We start from the raw sequence: 20276 nt of genomic DNA, 5'->3' as shown, positions 1-20276 counted from the left end.
AGGCAATCGGAGAAGGTGGCGCTTGCAGGGACGCTGAGTGGGCCATGGCACGTGTGTGTTAAGGAGCCCGAGACCTGCCCTTGGGATGTGGTACCCCCAAGTCACAGAGCAGCCGGCAGGAACAGGATGAGGACAGGGAACCCGAGCCTGCTAGACTGGATCGGAGTTAAAGGGCAGCAGAGGGAGAGAGAAGGTGGCCCACGGGGGGGTGGGGGTGGGGGGTAGTCCGGCTGCAAAGGTGACAGCCGGCAGTCAGGAGGAGGGGCCGTGACAGCGCGTGTATGCTGATGGGCTGATTCCCAGGATTCCCTTCTCCGCTGCCAGGAGGCCGTGGTCTCCGCCTGCCTTAGACAGACACATTGTTTCATTGTATCGGGAGGAAAGAGGTGATCATTACCTGAGACTCTGTCCTGCTTGCTTTATTTGCTCAGTGAAATGAGAATTAGCACAGAACCTGGCAAGTTGAACGTGAGGCTGACTTGGCAGCCCGCGGGAGGGATCCGCGGGTGACAGTGGGAACCACACGAGGCTGGGGACTGGCAGTGCGGCCAGGCGCAGGGCGAGGCCGAGCATTCCTGGTGCGAGCCCATCGCGTGAAGTTGTCCCAGCAAATAGGACAGATTTTTCTTTTCACCAACTCCAGCCGGAGAACATACTCCGAACAGGTTGAATCCTTTGAAGTTTACTGATGCTTGCCTTAGACTGCGCCTGTGACAGTCTGGCGCGTGGTGCACATGCATGTTAAAGGGGCGTGCGATCCTGACACGGGAGGTGGCAGGTTCTGCACACACGCAGAGATGTCAGATCGCCTCACGCGCCGAGTGACGGTTTGGGTCTGCCTAGCAACACTGCTCAGAGGCGTTGAAGTCTTCCACAGTTACTCAGAAGTCATCTGTGTTTCCAAACTTCTGTCTCCTGCTCCTTTAAGGCAATAACGCATTCTGCGTAGACTGCTTTATTCCTGGGAAGTGCGCCTCTACCGAGGCTTCTGCCAGGTGTTCTCCTGGTATAATTTTCCCTTCCTTGCTCTGACCTTTAACTCCATGTAGCTTTATCAAAACACTTATACAACTCAAATTTATTTCCTGCTTTATTAATCTTCATATTTTGCTTGGAAATTCTGATGTGCTGATATGTAATATAATTAGATTTGAGTTGTATCTGACACCTTAGTATTTTTATTTGACCTACCTGTTTATGTTGCTTTTTCTTTCTGCTTTCTTTTGGATTTATCCAATTTATACATACTCCCTCACGGAAGATCGCTTCTCTGTATTGTTTTAAACAGGACAGAGATCACAGCTTGCATCCATGGATCAGTGCAGTCTCCTATAAACTGCTACCTCACTTCTCAGTCATGCCGGAACCTGCGCCCACTCCAACTCTTCACCTTCCTCTTGCCTTTGGTTTTACTGTGGTAGTGAATTTGATTCTCTGTATAATTTAACCACTTAAGATATTACTATGACAAGGCAATACTAATTGATATTTACCTTTTCCATTTTTCTGAATTCTGGGAACATTTTTTAACACTTTTATTTGAAAGTCAGAGTTACACAGAGAGAGAAGGAGAGGCAGAGAGAGACAGAGAGAGGTGTTTCATTTGCTGATTCACTCTCCAGATGGTCACAATGGCCAGAGCTGCTTCTGGGTCTCCCACGTGAGTGCAGGGGCCCAAGGACTTGGGCCATCGCCTATTGCTTTCCCAGGTCATAGCAGAGAGCTGGATGGGAAGTGGAGCAGCCAGGTCTTGAACCAGCACCCATATGGGATGCTGGCACTGCAGGCAGCGGCTTTACCCACTAAGCCACAGCACCGGCCCCCTTAACACTTTTTTTAGTAATGCAGTGTTTTTATTTCTGAAGGCTGTCTTCTCATGGGATGTAATTACAGATGGCTTCGTCTTCGTAGGTCAGACAACTGCCAGTCTCACCGTTGCTCTTGTGAAAGTACCGCGTCCATTTTTTTTCTGTCACCTTTTCACATTTTCCGTTTGGTGTTCAGCAGCTGAACAGGAGCACGCCTGGGTATGGTGTTCTTTGTGTTCGTTCTGGTTTGGGGTTTGCAGAGGCTCTGAAAGACATGGATCGGCATCTTTAATCACAAGGATAATTTTTCAGCCATCATTTCTTCAATCAATCCACTACCTTTTCTTCTCTTTAAAAGTGAGATCTTCCAGCTTGATCCTCTTCCGTGTGTTCTATCTCTCTGTTAATCCTGTCTTCTGTTGTGTCTAATAGAGGTTCAACAAAAACCTATTTATTGAGTTTATTTCAGGTACTTCACTTCTGAAACTTACACTCCATTCCCTCTACTATATGTAAATTCTTTTTATGAACCACGGGTGGATCTGTTTCCATTGTCTTTCTGATGTTAGTTTCGGTCCTATCATCTGCCTCTTGAAATCCCTACTATTCTTGAATGGCCAGCAGTCTATACACAGAGACGTAATGGCTGTGATCCACCAGAGAGGGCACCCTTCCCCTGCTCGGCCTAGAGTAGGGAGCCAATCACGTTCGTCTCACCTGGGCCCAAGTGGGGCTTCTGTGAGGTTCCCTGTGCCTCCGATTCAGCCCTAATCCTGAGGCTTTTAACTGAGGTCCTGGTGTGTTCCCCTGGGTGTCCCCTGCGTCTCTGCCTGACTGTAGCTTTCTCCTTCAGCACAGTGAGAGCGTGTTAAAATCTGTTGAGAGTCTAAGAGGTTTTTGGTAAAGTTCTCAGAGCCTGCTGCTCCACACCCTCTCGGAATGAGAATCCAGAACCCAGGAGGAGAGACAGTGGCCGCATGCAAGCTGCAGGGAGCTGGGCTGTGAAGAGGGCAGACTCGGGCGGGGCTCGAGAGAGCGTGCAGGTGAAGAAGCTGCAGAGGAAGCAAGTGCGGGGCTGGGCCGGCAGCTCTCGGCGGAGGAGGACAGCGTCGGGGCTGACGTCTTCCCTTCGTGGGCGCCTTCGAGGAAACCAGAGGCAGCCGCTGCTCGAGGCTTCGGGGCACAGGAGCCTTCATTAGAGCAAGAAAGCAAGGGCAGCCTCGCAGCAGGGAGCAAGAGTGGGCACAGGCAAGGGTCAGCGCGTCTTCTCAGTGAGGTCACTGACAGACGGGTACATGCTAGAGCTATGTAGGAGCCAGGGCACTGGATAGCTCACCCGTCCCAGGGCAGAATTCAGGATGAAGGGGAGAAGCCCAGAGAATAGTTACCCACGGGCACTGGCCCAGAGATGCCGAGAGGAGGACCAGCCAGGGAGATGCACTGAAAGGTGCGATAGGGGCGGACAGAGGGTGGCGGAGGTGAGAGGAGGACAAGGTGCCAAAAACCCGCTCTCTGCTGAGCGGACAACTCCGAGCCTCACGTGCAGGCCTCTGCGCAGCTGCTCTGGGCCCTTTAACACATGCAAGCAAAGAAGTCTTTAAAGGGATCACATTCATGACAAGCACGTTTGTGTTTCTGGGGACAAAGCCACACAGCAGGCCGCGATCCTGGGTTCCCACGCAGCAGCGTTGACTCCCAGGGTGGGTCACCATGAAATGCAATCCCATCAGCGTCCCAACAGTGATGACAACTTGTCACTACTGTTTTTCAAGTCCATAGGTGTGGACCCTCTGCCGACGAAGCTGGTGTACGACAAGTCACATGACCAGGTGTGGGTGCTGAGCCGGGGAGACACACACAAGTCCCAGCCGAGCCTCCAGGTATGTGGAACACGCGGAGCCTGATATCCAGCCCCCCATAAAAGGCCCTCTCCCTAAGAGGTTATGGTCTCGCATCCGCCTGGGTGGTGAATGACAGGCACCCAAAGAAAGTCCATGAGGCTCAAGAACACAGTAGGACACGGCCGCCAGCGATACCACCACCACCACCACCACCCCCCCCCCGGGCAAGCAGCGGATGGAGGCTAGCTGGTCGTGAGGGATAGGGTTCTCCTATCACAGCAAGCAGCAGGTGCCACCCGCCCCGGAATACCGGCCTCTGCCGAGCGCCCGCAATAAGGCCCGGGGCCCAGACGGGACAGGGAGACAGCTCCTGCGTCTGTGCTGGGGGAGGCTGGAGGAACTTCTCAATGCAAGCGCAGATGCTGCCGGCCAGTGAAGACACACAAGGAGAAGCAGCCCAGCACTGCTGTCCATGAACAAAGCACACTGATTGCCTTAGCGCCCCAGGGTGCTAAGACACAGAAGGGCATCAGCCCAGGGTCCCACGCCCGCGGTGTGGCCGTGGAGCCTGAGCATTTGTCCCCGCGCTGTAGCACCTCTTGGGAAGAGCCTGGGCGGTGGGCTTCCTCCCTCACCAGGCGGGGGAGGTCAACCCCAGCCCTGGCCTGGGTGTGCCTGCTGCACTCTGCTCAGCGGGGAGGCAGTGCTGTGACCTGGGTGCCGGAGCTCCTCCCCCCAGAGACGGCGCCTGAGCCTCTTCTAGACCCGCGTGAGACAGGGTCAGCTGCTCGGGCCCTCACAGCCCAGGCCATGAGAACTGCAGGCGGAGCCAGCCTGCCCTCATCGCATGACTGGTGGGTGTCCCCGAAGACCGGGTCTGCTCCCCCCTGCCCTCCCACTGCTGCCCCGGAGCAAGAACACTGCCGGCCATCACTCAGGGGCAAGGTCAAGTTGCAACCCCCCTGTGATGCCAATCCACCAGGAAGAGGGTCGGTCAGAACGACCAGCAGAAGACCCTAAGGAAGCACTAAGGGAATCGCCAGAGAAACCACCAGGCCTTCAGTAATGAACTGAGACACCACCACCACCCCCCCCCCCCCGGCGAGATCCCAGGAATAAACCAGAAGTCGCCGTAGAGGCTCGGGGAGACGGAACAGCAGCAGAAACGGTCAGCTCGGCACCGACGCCTCACCTGCAGCAGCAGCTGGAAGCCCAGGACCCGGATCCCCGCCGTGCTCAGCAGGGCTGGACCGTGACAGCGGCCCCCCTGCAGGAACCCGGGGAGTGCCGCAGAGGTGCAGCACCAACACCGGGTGAACCCCATCAGCCAGCAGCGGGAGAAAGAGAGAAACATCTAAAATCAGAAGTAAAACCGGCGGGGAGAGGGCGCCTGGAGGAGCATGGGTGTGACAGAGGACGTCTGCATGGGGAGAGGGCAGCAGCCGAAGCCTGACCCCAGCCTTCAAGGGGACGAGCCCTGCAGGGAGAGGAGGGAGGAGAAGAGGGGGAAGGTGGGAAACTATGCGAAGCCCACTCCTGACTCCAGTGGAACAAACTGGATTGTCTGATTAAGACCGGAGACAGGGAGGGCAGCGTTTGGACGCCCGGGTCCCACACAGGAGGACCTCGTCACCCTCGCCTTCCGCTCAGGCGGACCCTGAGAGGCAGCAGTGATGGCCGCCCACGGGCACCGCCGGCTCCTGGCTTCAGCCCAGTCTGGTCTCGGCCACAATAAACACTTAGGGAGGCAAACTGCAGGGGGGATGTCTCCCTGTCTTTCTATACTTCAGGAAAAAAAAATTTTTCTTTAAAATCAGATTATCAAATTGATTTTTATAACAGAGTTACCGAGAGAGGTCTTCCATCCCTCCACTGCTGGGTCACTCCCCCGATGGCCGAGCTACGCCAATCTGAAGCCAGGAGCTTCTTCCTGGTCTCCCACGCGGGTGCAGGGGCCCAAGGACTTGGGCCATCTTCCACTGCTTTCCCAAGCCATAGCAGGGAGCTGGATTGGAAGTGGAGCAGCCGGGACTAGAACCGGCGCCCATATGGAATGCCAGCACTGCAGGCCAGGGCTTCAACCCACTGCGCCACAGCGTTGGCACCGATACATGATTACTAACAAATATCAGACAAGGTGGATTTAAGGTTAAAAGCAGGGGGCCTGTGTTGTGGCACAGCCTACAATGCCGGGATCACTTGGAGACGCTGGTTCGTGTCCTGGCTGCTCAGCTTCCTGCCCAGCTCCCTCCTAGTGGCCTGGGAAAAGCAGAAGACATCCTAAGTGCTTGGGCCTGGCCCAGCTGTGGCTGTTGAGACCATCATGAGAGAAAACCAGCAGGTAGAAGATCTCTCTCAATCTGTCTCTGCTCTAACTCTTTCAAATAATTAAGTGGTCTCTAAAAAAAAAAAAGGCAGTAAACAGGCACCATACATAAATCTGTAATGATGAAATATCAAAAAACTAGGTTAAAAAAAACTTGATCAAGAAAATACTCAAATTATACACATCAAGGAGATAAAATCATGACATGGCAAAACTAAACAAGCTTAGTTTGATAAATATATAGAAAATCATTCATGAAGTATTTTCATGTAAATTTACATGCCATGGGCTATGTCAATAAATAATTGTGACTTAATAATTCTCGTGGATCAAAAGGGAAACTATAGGGGCCAGTGCTCACTGTGGCGTAGCGGGTAAAGCCCTGGGCTGAAGCACCGGCATCCCATAGGGGCACCAGATCAAGTCCTGGCTGCTCCACTTCTGATCCAGCTCTCTGCTATGGCCTGGGAAAGCAGTGGAAGATGGCCCAAGTCCTTGGGCTTCTGCACCTGGCACCCCTATGGGAGACTTGGAAGAAGCTCCTGGCTTCAAATCAGCCCAGCTCCGGCCGTTGGGGCCATTGGGGGAGCGAACCATCAGATGGAAGCCCCCTCCTTCTCTCTCTCTCCCTCCCTCCCCTCTCTCTGTGTAACTCTGACTTTCAAATAAATTTTTATAGTGTTTTTAGACTATTTCACCTCAAAATCAGTGGGACACAGAGAAAGCTGTACACAGAACATTTGCGTTCAGAAATGAGAAAAAGAACGAGATGTCCAGAAGGAGTTAAGACAAACTAATCGAAAACAAAACCAGAAAATGAGGTCAGCTGCTCCCACCCTCGGTCAAGAGCAGAGAATGAAAAGGGAGCCATGCTGCAGGCAGGGAGGGGCCGACAACCACACTCCCTCCAGGAAATCCACGACTGCTCACAACACAAAGGCGGAAACGCACAAGCAACGCAAATCACCATGGGAGATTGTCTTTGAAGACAAAGGCACCTGTGCGTCTCATCCGGTCTTCAGCATACCCAATCAGGGTGTGCTAAGAACTGCGGAGACCACACGGAGGGGAGGTGCGGCTCTCGAGTGTGCTGGAACCCTACGGATAAAACCCAGTGAAAAAGCAAACCGCAGTCTAAGCCAGCTCAGGAGCCTCCTGGGGGGGACGGGGGGCTCACCCCGAGTGGCCTCCAGGTCACCACAGGGCCACTGGAGTCTGCTGTCCTGTTCCGGAGAAGGAGCCGGCACATAAACCAGCAGCCAGCCATCGATGCTCGAGAGCTGGGCCCTGTCCACAGCCAGAGGCGCTGTCCTGCACGTCGGGGGTGGGGGGTCTGCCCTGGCGTCACCACACACAGGTGAGGACGGCACTGCACGTGGACAGCAGGAGCGCGGGATGTCGCTGGGCTCCAGGACACTGCGCTCCGTCCGTCTTACGGATCACCGTCATACCCATGAGCCATCCACAACCAAGGCACCGTTGTCCTGAGTCCAGCCGTGCAGTTAAACGCCCAAGCAGGGAGTAAGTTCCCAGAATGCACTGCGGGTTCACCCACAGGAAGTCAGGCATTCCCGACACCTACAAACAACACAGGATGAAGTGCAGACCGTCTCAGTAATGCTGACAAGGCAGTGCCGTAGACGCAGCTAGCATTCGTAAGCCTACAAGAAGGCATCGAAGGAAGAACCTTAGGTAGAAGGAAGGCTGTTTCCCAAAGTCCACTAGGAAACCCCGGCCCTAGGCCCAGGGCAGGGGCCGCAGCTTAATGAACCCGTAGGAAACCGTGTTATCACACGCCAAACACGAACACGGGGGAAGGAACGTACCTTCGCCGCCGTGGGTGCAGGAGGGCAGCCCGTGCTTAGGACACGGGCGGCTGCACCCGTGGCCGCGGCCCGTGAGCCGAGAGCCCGGCGTGCCGTGATCCCGCCGCTTGGCGTCTCAGACTTCATCTAGGCAACTTCTCCCAGGATGCAGCTATACCATCCCGTGTAGTGCACCGTGAGGACCTGCAACGCGCTCAAAACCAGCCCCTCCTGGCATTTCTAAATGCCCAGCTGGAGGGGAACCACAGCGAGGGGCATGGAGGAGGCCCCTGCGCCACGGCCCTCCCAGCCGCCAGTTCTTAAACGCTTGCCACCTGCCCCAATTCCGTGCTCTGCCCACTCGCAGCCAGGCCCGGCTCCTGGCTGCCTATGCGTTCTGCCCCTGCCTCTCCAGTGCCCCTGAGCCGGCTTCCTGCACCCACCTGAGGGGGCCGTCTAGGCTCCTGTCCCCACCTGGCACTCAGCGGACATCTCCTGCCAGCTCACAGCATGAATATGCCGTATAGAAGTTCACAGGAAAGCCGTGCGATGGAAACACAATGCATGGATGTGAAAATGCTTTGCACCTGAAGAGTCTCAGTTGCATCCTTCCGTGAACTTTGCTAAGTAGCCTCATGCATGTGTCTCCCGCGCCCAGTCACGGTGGGACGCGACAGTCATCTTGGGGGTACTGCGGGGACCCAAGAAAACAGCAAGAACAAACTCCCGGCTTGGAGCGAGGAGACCGCTGTGCCCACGTCGCTGGATTCTGAAGCAACCCCTGAACACAGGGCGGCAGCGTGGTGGAGCGGAGTGACAGCGACTGCGGCAGCCTGTGATTTCCCATCACTCTAGAAGCGGCAGTGACAGGCCTGGCGCCCGCCATGATTGCGAGGCTGCTTGCAGCTGGCGGCCGGTTCCCCCCACAGCTCCCCCGACACGTCTGCATGCCCAGCTCAGCTCGAGGGGTTATTTCCTATGGACTTGGCCACTTCAAGCCTCCACAGGAAAACAGCGTGCTGCGAGGTCAGGACTGCCGGAGACCGCCGCAGCCGGCGTCACTCCAGCAACCAGAAAGGCCCAGAACAACCCCCGCCCCGCAGGGAGAGGCAGGCCCATTGCCAATGGGCGAGCATGGAAGCTCCCTGCCCCCCGAGAAACTGCCCTCACGCCACAGGCTCAGCCTCGGGCTCCCATCCTGCCAGGTCTGGGGCTGACCCCGGGGCCCTGGAGCCCAAACTCCCCCAGTTGCAGGTCTCATGTGCTGGAAGCGGCCTGGACTAGAGGACTGACAACCACAGGCGGGGGCGGCCTCCTGTGACGATGGGGGCATCCCACGGCGCCACCAAGCCCCACTCTCATCCTAACCTCACACATCCCCCCGACTCTGCCTTTCTTCCCACATGGACACGAGAGGGACACAGCCCGGGGAATGGCCCTCCTCACCTGCCCAGCCCCCAGCAGGGGCCATGCTGTGTCAAACCCCAGTTGTAGGACGCCCAGGCCTACTGCAGTACTTCCCCCAGCAAGCCCCTGGGTGAAGGCACTATCTCTCCCCCACGTGCTATGGGCGAGGCTACGAGAGGCAGCCCCAGCACCTCGCAGTGGCCCCGGAGGACTCCTGGTTTCCCTGGTGACGTTCTGTAGCCACAGCTTCCAGAACACGGCGGGGAGCGGCATCTGACCGAGATGTCCACCGCCAGGCCCGCGCACCTGCCGTGAAAGATGTCTCAGCCAACAGCCCCACCATGGCCACGAGCGCCGTCCCGGTGCCCCAGGGCGGCCCAGATACTGAGACGGTGGCACCCCTGCTGCAGAGGGAGCGGTACGGAGCCCACAGGGTCAGGAGTCCGTGCTGAGGACCTCACAGAGGCTCCAGCGTCCAGGTGCTGACATGGGCGGGCAGGCGCGAGCACACAGATGGGCGCCTGTGACACTCCCACGCCACTGCCGCTTAGCTGCCACGCCTTCCCCAAGACAGGTCTGTCCACACTTTTCTCTCGAGCAGCCCCTCTGCCGGGGGCCTGCAGCTGCACAGGCCGGGTCCTGGGTTTCCCGCCCCACTGCGTGGGTGCTCACGCCGACTCCCCCCTCTGTTGCAGGTGATCACAGAAGCCAGCGCCGGCCAGGGCCAGCACCTCATCCGCACCCCCTTCGCAGGAGTGGAGGACTTCTTCATCCCCCCCACCAACCTCATCATCAACCACATCAGGTGAGCCGGGCCCAGCATGCTCTGCGGGCTCGAGGCTGCAGCCCAGGCCGCCTGGGGGCAGCTCAGCCCGGAGTGGGACCTGTCTCAGCGTCTTCTGGGCTGAATTCAGAGCCCACCAGCAAGGAGCAGAGAAGGGGCCCAGCTGTGGGAGAGCAGCACCAGGGCAGCCCATACTCACGGCGGAGGCCCAGGGGCTGCCCCAGGTCAGGAGGGCTCCCAGGGAGGCCGGCGTGGGGAGCAGCGGGCAGAGCAGGAAGCACCAGTGGCCGAGCGCCGCACTCTGGCAGGGGGGCAGGCGTGGAGCCTAGGAGTGGTCACTGCAGACACCCCCGTCCTGTAGCAGTTCTGCCCCTGACCACAGCTTCCTGCTAATGCACACCCTGGGAGGCGTCAGGTAACGGCTCGTGTGGTTGGGCCCCTCACCCACAGGGAAGACCCAAATCAAGTTCCTGGCCTCTGGCTTTGGGCTGGTCCAGCCCAGCTGTTGCAGTGGATGGGAGCTTACTCTTTGTTTCTCTGCCTCTCAAATACATCATTAAAAAAAAATCTATCATAAGTATTGTTGACCCATTTTACGTAGAGGCTGAAAGAAATCAAGTCAGGGGCCAGGGTCACTCAGCCAGGAACTGGCAGCATCCACTCCAGCCATCCAAGGCTTGCACACAGGAGCCCCTGATGCAGCTGTGGCTCAAAGACTTCCACAGGCCCCTCCCAGGGAAGACTCCCTCCCTGCAGGGAGAGAGCATCTGAGCATGCGCCCCACGGGGCAGCCCCACAAAGCCGCGGAGGCCGCCCGGGCTCGGGTGCGGCTTTCCTGTCTAAGACACTTCTAGGGGCAGGGATTTCCCACTCTGCCCGTGCTCCGGGCTCTGTACCGAGTTGAAAACACACACTGGCGGGGAGCCAGCATCTTCCCCACTCTGATGGGCGGTTTCGCAGAAGAAAATTAGCGGGAGAGATTTCCCTTGACCCCAGGGATTCAGACCCAGGCCCTCAAGACCCAGAAGTCCTGCCCCTGGAGCCTGGATCCCCCTCCCCAGCAGGTTGCCACAGCCCACTGCCACAGCTGGTGCCCACCCAGCCCCCTGCACGCTTCCTGCCCGGGCAGGAATTACCCAGTCCTGCACGCGGGGCAGTGGGCGGCACCAGCCCATCTGCCTCCAAAGGCGAACGCTGTCCCAGCCCCTGCTGCCCCAGGTTCCTCCCGACAGCCTGCTCTCCCCAGGGCCAAGGGCACCGCCAGGCCTCGCCCTCCGCGCTCACCTGCCCAGACACAGGCAGGGGAGGTGGATTCAAAGCCTCCCCTGTCCCTGGCCAGTTGTCAACACTCGGCCCGCCCGGAGGCTGCAAAGGCACGCCCCGCAGAGCGCTGGATCTCCCCGGGGGGCCCTGAGAGGCGACCCCGCCCCACAGGAGGCCCCGCCCCCTGACCTTCCGTCTTCCCCTCCCAGGTTCGGCTTCGTCTTCAACAGGTCTGAGCCCGCCGTGCACAAGGTGGACCTGGAGACGCTGGCGCTCCTGGGCACCATCAGCCTGCGGCGCCACGGCTGTGCGCCCCGCGCCATGGCGCACACCCACCTGGGCGGCTACTTCTTCGTCCAGTGCGGCCAGGACGGCCCCGCGGCCGCCCAGCTGCTCATCGACAGCGTCACAGACTCCGTAATCGGCCCCAACGGCGCTGTCGCAGGCACCCCGCACGTGTCCCCCGACGGGCGCTTCGTGGTCAGCGCCGCGGCCGACAGCGCCCGGCTGCACGTGCAGGAGGTCACGGTGCGCGGGGAGATCCAGACACTGCACGAGCTGCCCGTGGGCCCGGGCGTGGCCGACGTGGCCTTCCAGCGCTCCGCCACGCACGGCGGCCAGTACGACGTCTACGCCACGCTGGCCACGCGGCCGCACCTGCTGTTCCTGCAGCTGGCCACGGGCAGGCGGGCCCTGCTCAAGAACCTGAGGGAGCCGCCCGCAGGGCCCGGCCGAGTGGTGCGGGACAGCGGGCTGTTCGGCCAGTACCTGCTCACGCCGGCGCGGGAGTCGCTGTTCCTGGTCAACGGGAGGCAGCGCTCGCTGCGGTGCGAGGTGTCGGGCGTGAGGGGCGGGAGCACGGTGGTGTGGGTGGGCGAGGTGTGAGGGAGCGCCCCGCACCGCCCGGCCCTGACACCGCGGCCCCACGCTGGTCCGCTGTACATTTTCACAGACAAAAGCCAAATTCCGTATTCGCTTTGTGGTTCTACGCTGGCCTCCTTGCAAGTTTCCTAGTATAAGGTGCGCGCTGCTGCCGAGATGGGGTTTTTCGTTCGCAAGTCCGATGCACGCCCTGAGCTCCGACGGAACACGTGCTGCCGCCTAAGGAGTCACCTGGGCGCCAGCCGGCCGCCCCCTCGCCTGGACACGTGGACACGCGTGGGGCCCGCAGGCCCCGCCGCCCTCCAGTGCTGCCTTCACGTTGCCATTGTCCTTCACCGCCCCCTGCCCCGGCGGACGGCGCCCCAGCCGGGGCCTCTGCTGCTTGCTTCTCCGTCCCTGCGGCTCGTCGCCAGCCCCGGGGAGAGCCCACAGGACTTCCTGCATCTCGGGGGACGGGGAAATCACACGCTTTATTTTGGAAATTTTTGACAAGATGATTTTTTTATAATTGTGAATGCTACTAAGCAGGAAGATGCTCTCCGAGGCCCCCGTCACCGTCCACAGCCACAGAGGACAGTTGCCCCCAAGAAGAAGGGCCCCACACGGCCGCCACCCCGTTTGTCCAGGTGCAGGGTGGGCGCCCAGGAGGCCGAGGCCCGCGTGCCTGCTTCCACCGTGCGGGAGAGGCGTTTCCTAGCCAGGCCCAGCACCAGACTCAAGGTGGACCAGGCTCGTGTGACTGGGGGCAAGTGGCCGCCAGGCTCGGTGCCGAAACCCCAGGGACGCCCCGAGTGGCGTCCAGGCAGGTTCCAGAGCTGTGCTTTTGTCCACTGGCTGGCTGCCCAGCCGCAGGCCCTGTCCACACTGCAGAGAGCACGCTTCCGTACATACTGACCCCACTCAGCACCAGACACTGCAGCCCGTGGGGGGCTCCCAGGTGGGCATCAGTGCAATGCAGCCCACCCAGTCCCACAGACTCGACCTGGCCCCATGGGGCTCAGAACACCCGCTGGCCCTCTCTCGCCCACGTCCAGGGTATGCTTCCCAGCTCACCTGCTCACTGTACAAGCCACACGGGGCGGAGAGAGGCAGCCCCATCACAGAAACCTTAGCTCCTCTGGCCACCTCGCCTGCTGCTACGCAATCACCGTGTCGGGGACAAGAAGCTGGGCTGCCTCGCCTGGACACACAGCCCCTGTCCTTTCCACCCGCGGGCCCCCAACTTCCCAACCTCAGCCATCCCCGTGAGTCTCTGGTGTCTGGATCCACGAAGGCCACAGCCCCTGCAGCCCTGCCGCATGTGCCTGGACAGGACCGTGGGTGCTCGGGTTTCCTTAAAGGTAAGATACGCAGAACAGAAGGTGAGGGAACTCACCGCAAACCCGAACACTCAGCGTCCGGGGCTGGGATGGATGAAGACGCATCTCCCCCCTTTTTCCTGCCTCAGTACCTGGGTACGTGGACACCCCAACTCCCACTGTGTCCCTGCAATTCTCCAGTGCTCATGAACCTCCCCCTCCTGGCAAAACGGGGTCAGCTCTGGCAGACAAGGCGTCTGCACCTCCAGGAGGGCGCGCGGCCCCAGGAGGCAAAGCCACAGGGACCAAGAGGATCAAAGGCCCTGCACAGGAAAGTAGGACACTTCTTCGGGTTGGGGCCAGCCTGGCCTGCCCCTCTCCCCCTGCAGCCGCTGCTGGGAACCCGCCCTCCCTACAGATGGAGCCAGCAAGCAGGTGCTAGCGCGACCACCAAAGAGCTGCTTACGGCGGAAACTCCCTCAGAAACCTTGAAATTAACTGCACGGGAGTTCAAGATACACAGCCCACACCTGTGGCAATGTGAAGGCTTTGAAACGGAGACCCTACCCCAGCTCAAGCATGCAGGACCTGGCACAAAGGTTCTGGGGCGAGAGCCCACCCGGCCACCCCCGATGGCCAGGAGGAAGGGCCTGTTGGCCTCGCAGCCACATGAACTTCCGGCGCAGCAGGCCTGAGGCTCAGCCGTCCCCTGTGTGGCCGTAGGAGTCACAGTGGCGGCCTCAGCCTCATGGCCCCTGCCGGCCCTGCCTGGGACTGGGACTGGCCCAGGCCCATTGCTTGGACCTCCAAGCTGTTCTCGTCTCCAGCTGCTCTCCCCAAAGCACCAAATAGAGCTTGCCAGAGCCTGGGGAAGCCTTGGCTGGAGCCAGCTATAGACACCACCTTTCAGGTGCCCCGAGCTGGGGACAGCATGGCCAGAGATGGGAAACCCGATCCTGCAAGTCCCACCCGCTCCCAGGCACCTCCCCACTCCCTGCTCATCTGGGCAGAAAAGGGCCCCTACCTCCAAGGGGCACCCGGAAGATGCTTATCACCCCCAAAGGAGCATCCCAGCTGCTGGGTCTCCATCGAACAAAGCAGCCAGGAGCCGGCTGTGAATGCCCCGTCTTCCTGTTTCTGTCGACCAATAGCCTGTGAACTAAAGGAGATTTCAGAACTGAGATGTGAATCTGGTCCGTTCTGGATCTATTTTTCTACAGGGGGCATACACAGCGCACTCCTCGCTTCTTCACAGTGTGCTTCATTCCACACGCCGTCCCCACCGTGCACCGCTCTCCGCCCCCACCCCATCTGTGACCTCCTCCTGAGAAGCCAGCCTCCAGGAGAGCCAGCATTGCTCCTGCCTCCCTCCTAGGCATCCGCCAATCTACCTCACATTCTCCCTGCATCCAGCACCCCCACGCGCTGCCCCCGACCCAGAGGTCCCCTGCGAGCTTCCACTGCCCAGGAACCTGCAAACGGACGCCAAGTGCAGTCAGGACCCACTGGGCCACGGCCCCTTGCTGCCCAGAACCACGCACACCAAGCCCTAGCTCACAGCCCTTGGAGTCGGGACCGAGACCAGAGAGCGCTTACTCAGCGCTGTCAGGGACGTGGGCTCCCGGCCAGTGGAACAGACCACTGATCTGAGCCATGCCTTGTCTCTGAGCCCCAGCCCCTCAACCTCCCCCGCCCTCGTCTCTCTCCCTTTCCTGTTGCCTTCCCATGAGCCACACAACAATGGCTCCCACCATCCTAGGAGCAAGTGGCCTTACTGCGACACCAGCCCTCGGGGCGTCCGCCCATCCAGCGTCCCAGCTTGCGGTACGGTGAGGAGCCCCCCACAGGCCAGATGCCGCTCTTGGCTCCCAGACCGGCGCCCAGGCTGAGCAGTTCTGTTCTAGAAAGCCACTCGCTGCCTTGGTTCCTGTCCACAATCAGAGATGACAAAACAGAGATGCTTCAAGGCTTCCAGGAGAGAAACTTACAGTGCCTGCCCTCACGGTGTGACCACGAGGCCCCAGGCAGCCCACCTCCTGCTCTTGTCGGCTACACTGGACCGCCCGTCAGGTCACTTGAGGATCCCAGCACCTTGTCGGGGCCCGCGGGCTTGGCCGTCCGCCTCCCAGTAGGGAGTGAGAGACGAGCAAGCATGTTACGCATCCACAACCCTCTTTGGAGCACTGGGAAGCGCATGGGCAAGCCAAATTAGCCAAACCCCAGATCTGAAATGACCAAAAATGGGGCAAGTGGGGATTCCCCTCCAGAATTCACTGTGGGGCTCCTTTAGCCAGCACTGGAGTGTTCAGCAGGTGCTTTTGTGGTTGGTGTTTGTTTGTTTTATTTTTTTACAAATCTGCAACTCACACACCCTCCTTTGCAGCTCATCATAACTGACACAGGACCATCCCTTTCCCATGGGGCCCCAAGAGCGCGGCTGCACCCCAGAGGGCTCCGCCTGCACTCCACAAAGCAATAACTGTTGACTCGCCGCGACACCAAGCCCGGCGACACGTGGGGCCCCACAGCTCCGGGGCAGGAGAAGCCGCGGCAGCCCCTGGCACACGCTCCCCAGGAGCAGAGCGTGGTCTCTGAGGATGGGCAGCCAGTTCTGACCGCCTGCAAGACACAAGGGCCCCAAGGCTAAGGCTTCGCCCACCGCCCAGCGCGACACCTGCCGATGGCAGGAGCATGGCTGGTGCCTGGCTGCTCCGGCCGCTTCACAGATGCGAGGGCCACAGGTCTGCTGGCCCCCACCCATGCAGGTGGGGCCCATGCAGTGGCACCCGCCTGCCCACCCAGCCCCACGGCTCCCCACGCTTTTCTGACAGCCACGAGAGGCTCTGAGAACAGAGCTGGGCTCGGAGCATCGGCCGAGGGCTCCTGTTCCACGAGATGGCACAGCCACGCGGCCCCTGGCGTGGGAAGCTGCACGCACCACCTGTCCTGGGCGGTTCTCCCCTCCCCGCCCCACACCACTTCCGGATCTCTTCCGTCAAGGCAGATTACGTTATTTTGAGCTGTTGTGTAGACTCCCAAAATATATTTTCTCTAATCACCAGTATTTCTCAAAGGCCTCCTGTAATTATTATACATGTGAATTTTTCCTTATTTATACAATATATATAAATTATTTTTAATACATCAACTTTAGTAGAAATTTGTACCAACACAGTAACAGTCCGTGGCGTTTGAAACCAGCTTGTGTTGCGCTGACGTATGACACAGTATTGCACACACGATGTCTCTGTGGTTCCACTGGACGGGGAGACTCACACACCACCATGAGTGTCGTCATTATAAATGCTCTTTTTCTGAGGATTTTACAATAAAACTTGAGAAACGTGACCTCTGCTGCTGGCAGTCTGTATGCCGTGGAAAGGGGGGCGTGAGGTAGGCAAGAGCGCCTGCTCTGCCTGCTCCCAGGAGCTGCTGGGCCCGCCAGGCCCTGAGGGCTCTCTCCCCTGGATTCCGGCCTCGGCTCCCTGGCAGGCCCAACTCAAACCCCTCTGCACTCCCAGGGCTCTCGTCCTCCCTGGGACAGCACGGTGAGTGCTCACTTACCGACCTCCCGGGGTGGGCACCACCACGAGCCACCAGGCAAGGGAGGGCGGGAGGAGCGAAGCAGCCCCGCCTCACTGAGCACGGCTGCCTGTCAGGGCCCTCCCGAGAGAGGGAGCAGGGGAGCTGCTGCCGTGGGGTGGGCGCGTGCGATCCATCGCGGCGGCTCGGCAAGGCCGGGCCAGCAGGCTCATGACCCAGGGAAGAGCTGCAGGCCACGGGCAGAAGCCGCCCTCGGAAGTCAGTCTCCAGCGTGCGAGACTGACTGCCAGGCTGACGCTGCGTGCACCACACAGAGGCACGTGCCCGACTCCCGGTCTACTGACAGAACCGCAGATCTCTACAAACAGCCTTTCCCCAGCAACAGCGACTCTGCCATTCGCACCCGACTGGCCCTGCGCAGGTCTCTGGACCACAATGCCACAGACCAGTGGCTTCCGAACAACAGAAACATGCTGCTCACAATTCCAGAGGCGGGCAAGGTCAAGGTCAGGGCGCCAGCAGGGTCAGCATCTGCTAGGAGCCCAGCCCCGGAGCACAGACGCCACCCTCTCACTGTCCCCTCACCCCTGCGACCCCACCACCTCCACAGGCCCCGCCTCCACACACCATCCACACGGGGATGGTCCTCAACAGAGGAACGTGGGGGAACGCAGACTAGGGACCAGTGTCTGCAAAGCATGTAGCCAAGCAAGCACGCGTGGGTGAAGTTCACAAAGAACTCACAAAACTCAGGAGCCAGATAACCGGCCAGCACTTGCTTCAGAGGTCTAGCCGCCCACATCCCACACTGGAGTGCCTGGTTCCACTCATGTCCAGCTTCCCGCTCACACACACCCCGGGAGGCAGCAAATGGCTCGAGGAGTTGGGTCCCTGCTACTCATGTGGGAGAGTCAAGTTGAGTTCCTGGCTTTTGACTTATATACTTACTCTCTTTATTTCTCTCTCTCTCTCCCCATCTTTCTTTCAAATAAATACATATATTTTAAACAGTATAATAACAATCAGTCCACTTAGAAAATGGGCAACATACAAGGATTTGGAAAGAGACATGGCAGCGAAGAAGACACACAGGTGTTAAGTAGTCATGTTCTGGAATTGCAGGCAGCTGGCGAGAGAAGCTGAGGCCTGACAGCCCCAGCCGAACAGCTGCTGGACAGCTCCAGGCCGACCCGCAGGACAGCGCACCAGCCAATGATTGACAGCCAGAGACACCTGGCGGCTTGACAGCCAGAGCCAACCCGCCAAGGGGCACCTGTGGCCGGCCCATATGACAGCCTGGCCCTGACTACCTGCCAAGTCCTTTCTGTGCACTGTGCAGGCCCACCTCTCACGTACCAGCAGGCCCCGCCCCCTCTCGCTTTAGGGGAAGCCACAAGATGCACCATGTTACAAACATGGAACTAGCAGGAGCCAGAAATATGCAACTTGGCTGCAGGATGTGTCCCCACAATGACCTTTAGATGAGTAGAATGTCACAGCAAAATTACCATGGTGGGCACTCATGCCCCGTCACGTACCTGACGCCATTGATACTTGCAATATTTCCTAATAAGGGCACAGAAATGGGTGGTGCCCAACCCCCACCTCAAACTCTTCCCCTCTGAAGATTCCATCGGGCCCCACCCACACAGGCCCCTTGCCCTCGGGAGGGTGCAGAGGGAAGACCCGGCCTTGTCCAGGCTTTTTCACTGCCGGTGCTTTTTCTTGCTGGGAGCCACTTCTCTGGGCCTCCGTGTGTCTGGGGCTGGCTGGCCATGCACTCCGTGGTTCTGGAGTTTGCTGCACAGGCAACCCTGCTCTCCTGCGCATCTTGCCTCCACTCTGCACTCTGCCAGGCGCACAGGGCAGACCCGCCACAGGCCCCGCCGGAGCCGCCCACAGCCATCAAACTCCAGGCCCAGGGCTGTCACCACATCCCTAGCGGAGCTGCTAAACGCCACCCTGGTAAAATGACAAGCGGCGACAGCACCAAACGCTGCTGAGGGTGCAGAAACGCTGGTCACGCGGCCCTTCCCACCGGCAGTGTTTCTGGAAAACAGTATGGCAGTCTTTTAAAAACTCGCCTTTCACCTGTCAGGGGACTCACTAATCACACTCGCAGACAGCGGTCTGCAGGAAATGAAGACGGCGCCCTCATTCCCAAACCGGATTCCACGTGTCCCAGCAGCCTCTTCACAACACTGGCAACTGCAGAGCAGCCGGGCGCTCCCCCGCGGCAGATCCGCCCCACAGAGTCCCGCTTGCCCCTGGGGGCGGAGCTCCCGACGCACAAACCCACCGTGACCGATTCCCCAGGGAATGACGCTGAGAAAGGCCAGGGCCGACAGGGTGCACCCCAGGCCACGCCCCAGGCCCTGGCCTTTCCAGAAACAGCAGATCCCCCGTCCCCCGTCCCCCGTCCCCCGGGGTCAGACAGGCAGAGGAGGTGTGGGGCACCAGCAGCGGCTGTAAAAGCACACGCACCCTTGCCAAGGGGACGCTCCGTGCGCCGTCAGCCCCGGCCAGGCTGTGCACCGCGGCTCTGTGCCATGCTGCTTTTCGGGGAAGCTGGGCAGTGGGCACCCAGGGCATTTCTGTATCTTACGAATGCTCGTGAATCTACAGTCATCTCTCAAGAAAGGCAGGGAGACCTTGAGGCCCGATCGTGTCACCAGTGAATATTAAATATTTCAGGAAAGCCAAACAACCATTTAACACGCAGTCCTCCAAAGAACAGAAAGAGAATAGGGGCCAGCGCTATGGTGCCGAGGGTTAAAGCTCCCACCTGAGGTGCCAGCATCCCAAATGGGTGCTGGTTCGAGTCCCGGCTGCTCCACTTCTGATCTAGCGCTCTGCTATGACCTGGGAAAGCAGTGGAGGATGGCCCAAGTCCTTTGGGCCCCTGGAAGAAGGTCCTGGCTCCTGGCTTCATATCAGCTCAGCTCCGGCCATTGTGGCCATTTGGGGAGTAAACCAGCAGGTGGAAGACCTCTCTCTCTCTCTCTGCCTCTGCCTCTCTGTAACTGTTCCTTTCAAGTAAGTTAATAAATAAATCTTTAAAAAATAAACTATCCCCAACTTCATCTGTGATGTTAGAATAATGCTTTTATACCAAAATCCAACAAAAACAACTCAAGAAAGGAAAATTACAAGTCTGTTTTATTCATAATATAGATTCCAAAATCCTAAATAAAATATTAACAAACTAAATCCAGCAATTTAGAAAAGTATAATGCATAATGATTAAGTCTCATCATTCCCAGAACTGCCAAGTCTACTTAGTATTAGGAAAAACCAGATTGGTCTCTGGCCTAGCAGT

General features: G+C 58.8%; 1 protein-coding gene and 1 long non-coding RNA gene across 5 annotated transcripts in view; one reads left to right on the top strand and one right to left on the bottom strand.

The window, feature by feature from the left end:
* Positions 1 to 16762, top strand: part of FSTL4 (follistatin like 4) — a 385653-nt gene extending 368891 nt beyond the window's left edge. For all 4 annotated transcript variants that reach the window (XM_051844202.2, XM_051844203.2, XM_051844201.2 and 1 more), the window contains 3 exons: positions 3581 to 3688; positions 9883 to 9992; positions 11444 to 16762. In XM_051844202.2, the coding sequence (XP_051700162.2) occupies positions 3581 to 3688; positions 9883 to 9992; positions 11444 to 12119 (894 nt within the window). In that variant the 3' untranslated portion in view covers positions 12120 to 16762. The remainder of the gene's footprint in view (positions 1 to 3580; positions 3689 to 9882; positions 9993 to 11443) is intronic.
* LOC138850147 (uncharacterized) lies at positions 957 to 11757 on the bottom strand. Its single transcript, XR_011389729.1, has 2 exons — positions 11571 to 11757; positions 957 to 2073 (listed from the first exon to the last, which is right to left on the bottom strand). It is a non-coding gene; the product is annotated as an uncharacterized lncRNA (long non-coding RNA).
* Positions 16763 to 20276: the final 3514 nt, after the last annotated feature.

This window comes from Oryctolagus cuniculus, chromosome 6 (assembly GCF_964237555.1).
Source record: "Oryctolagus cuniculus chromosome 6, mOryCun1.1, whole genome shotgun sequence".
NCBI classification, from domain to species: Eukaryota; Metazoa; Chordata; class Mammalia; order Lagomorpha; family Leporidae; genus Oryctolagus; species Oryctolagus cuniculus.
This window is presented reverse-complemented; position numbering and strand designations above follow the sequence as displayed.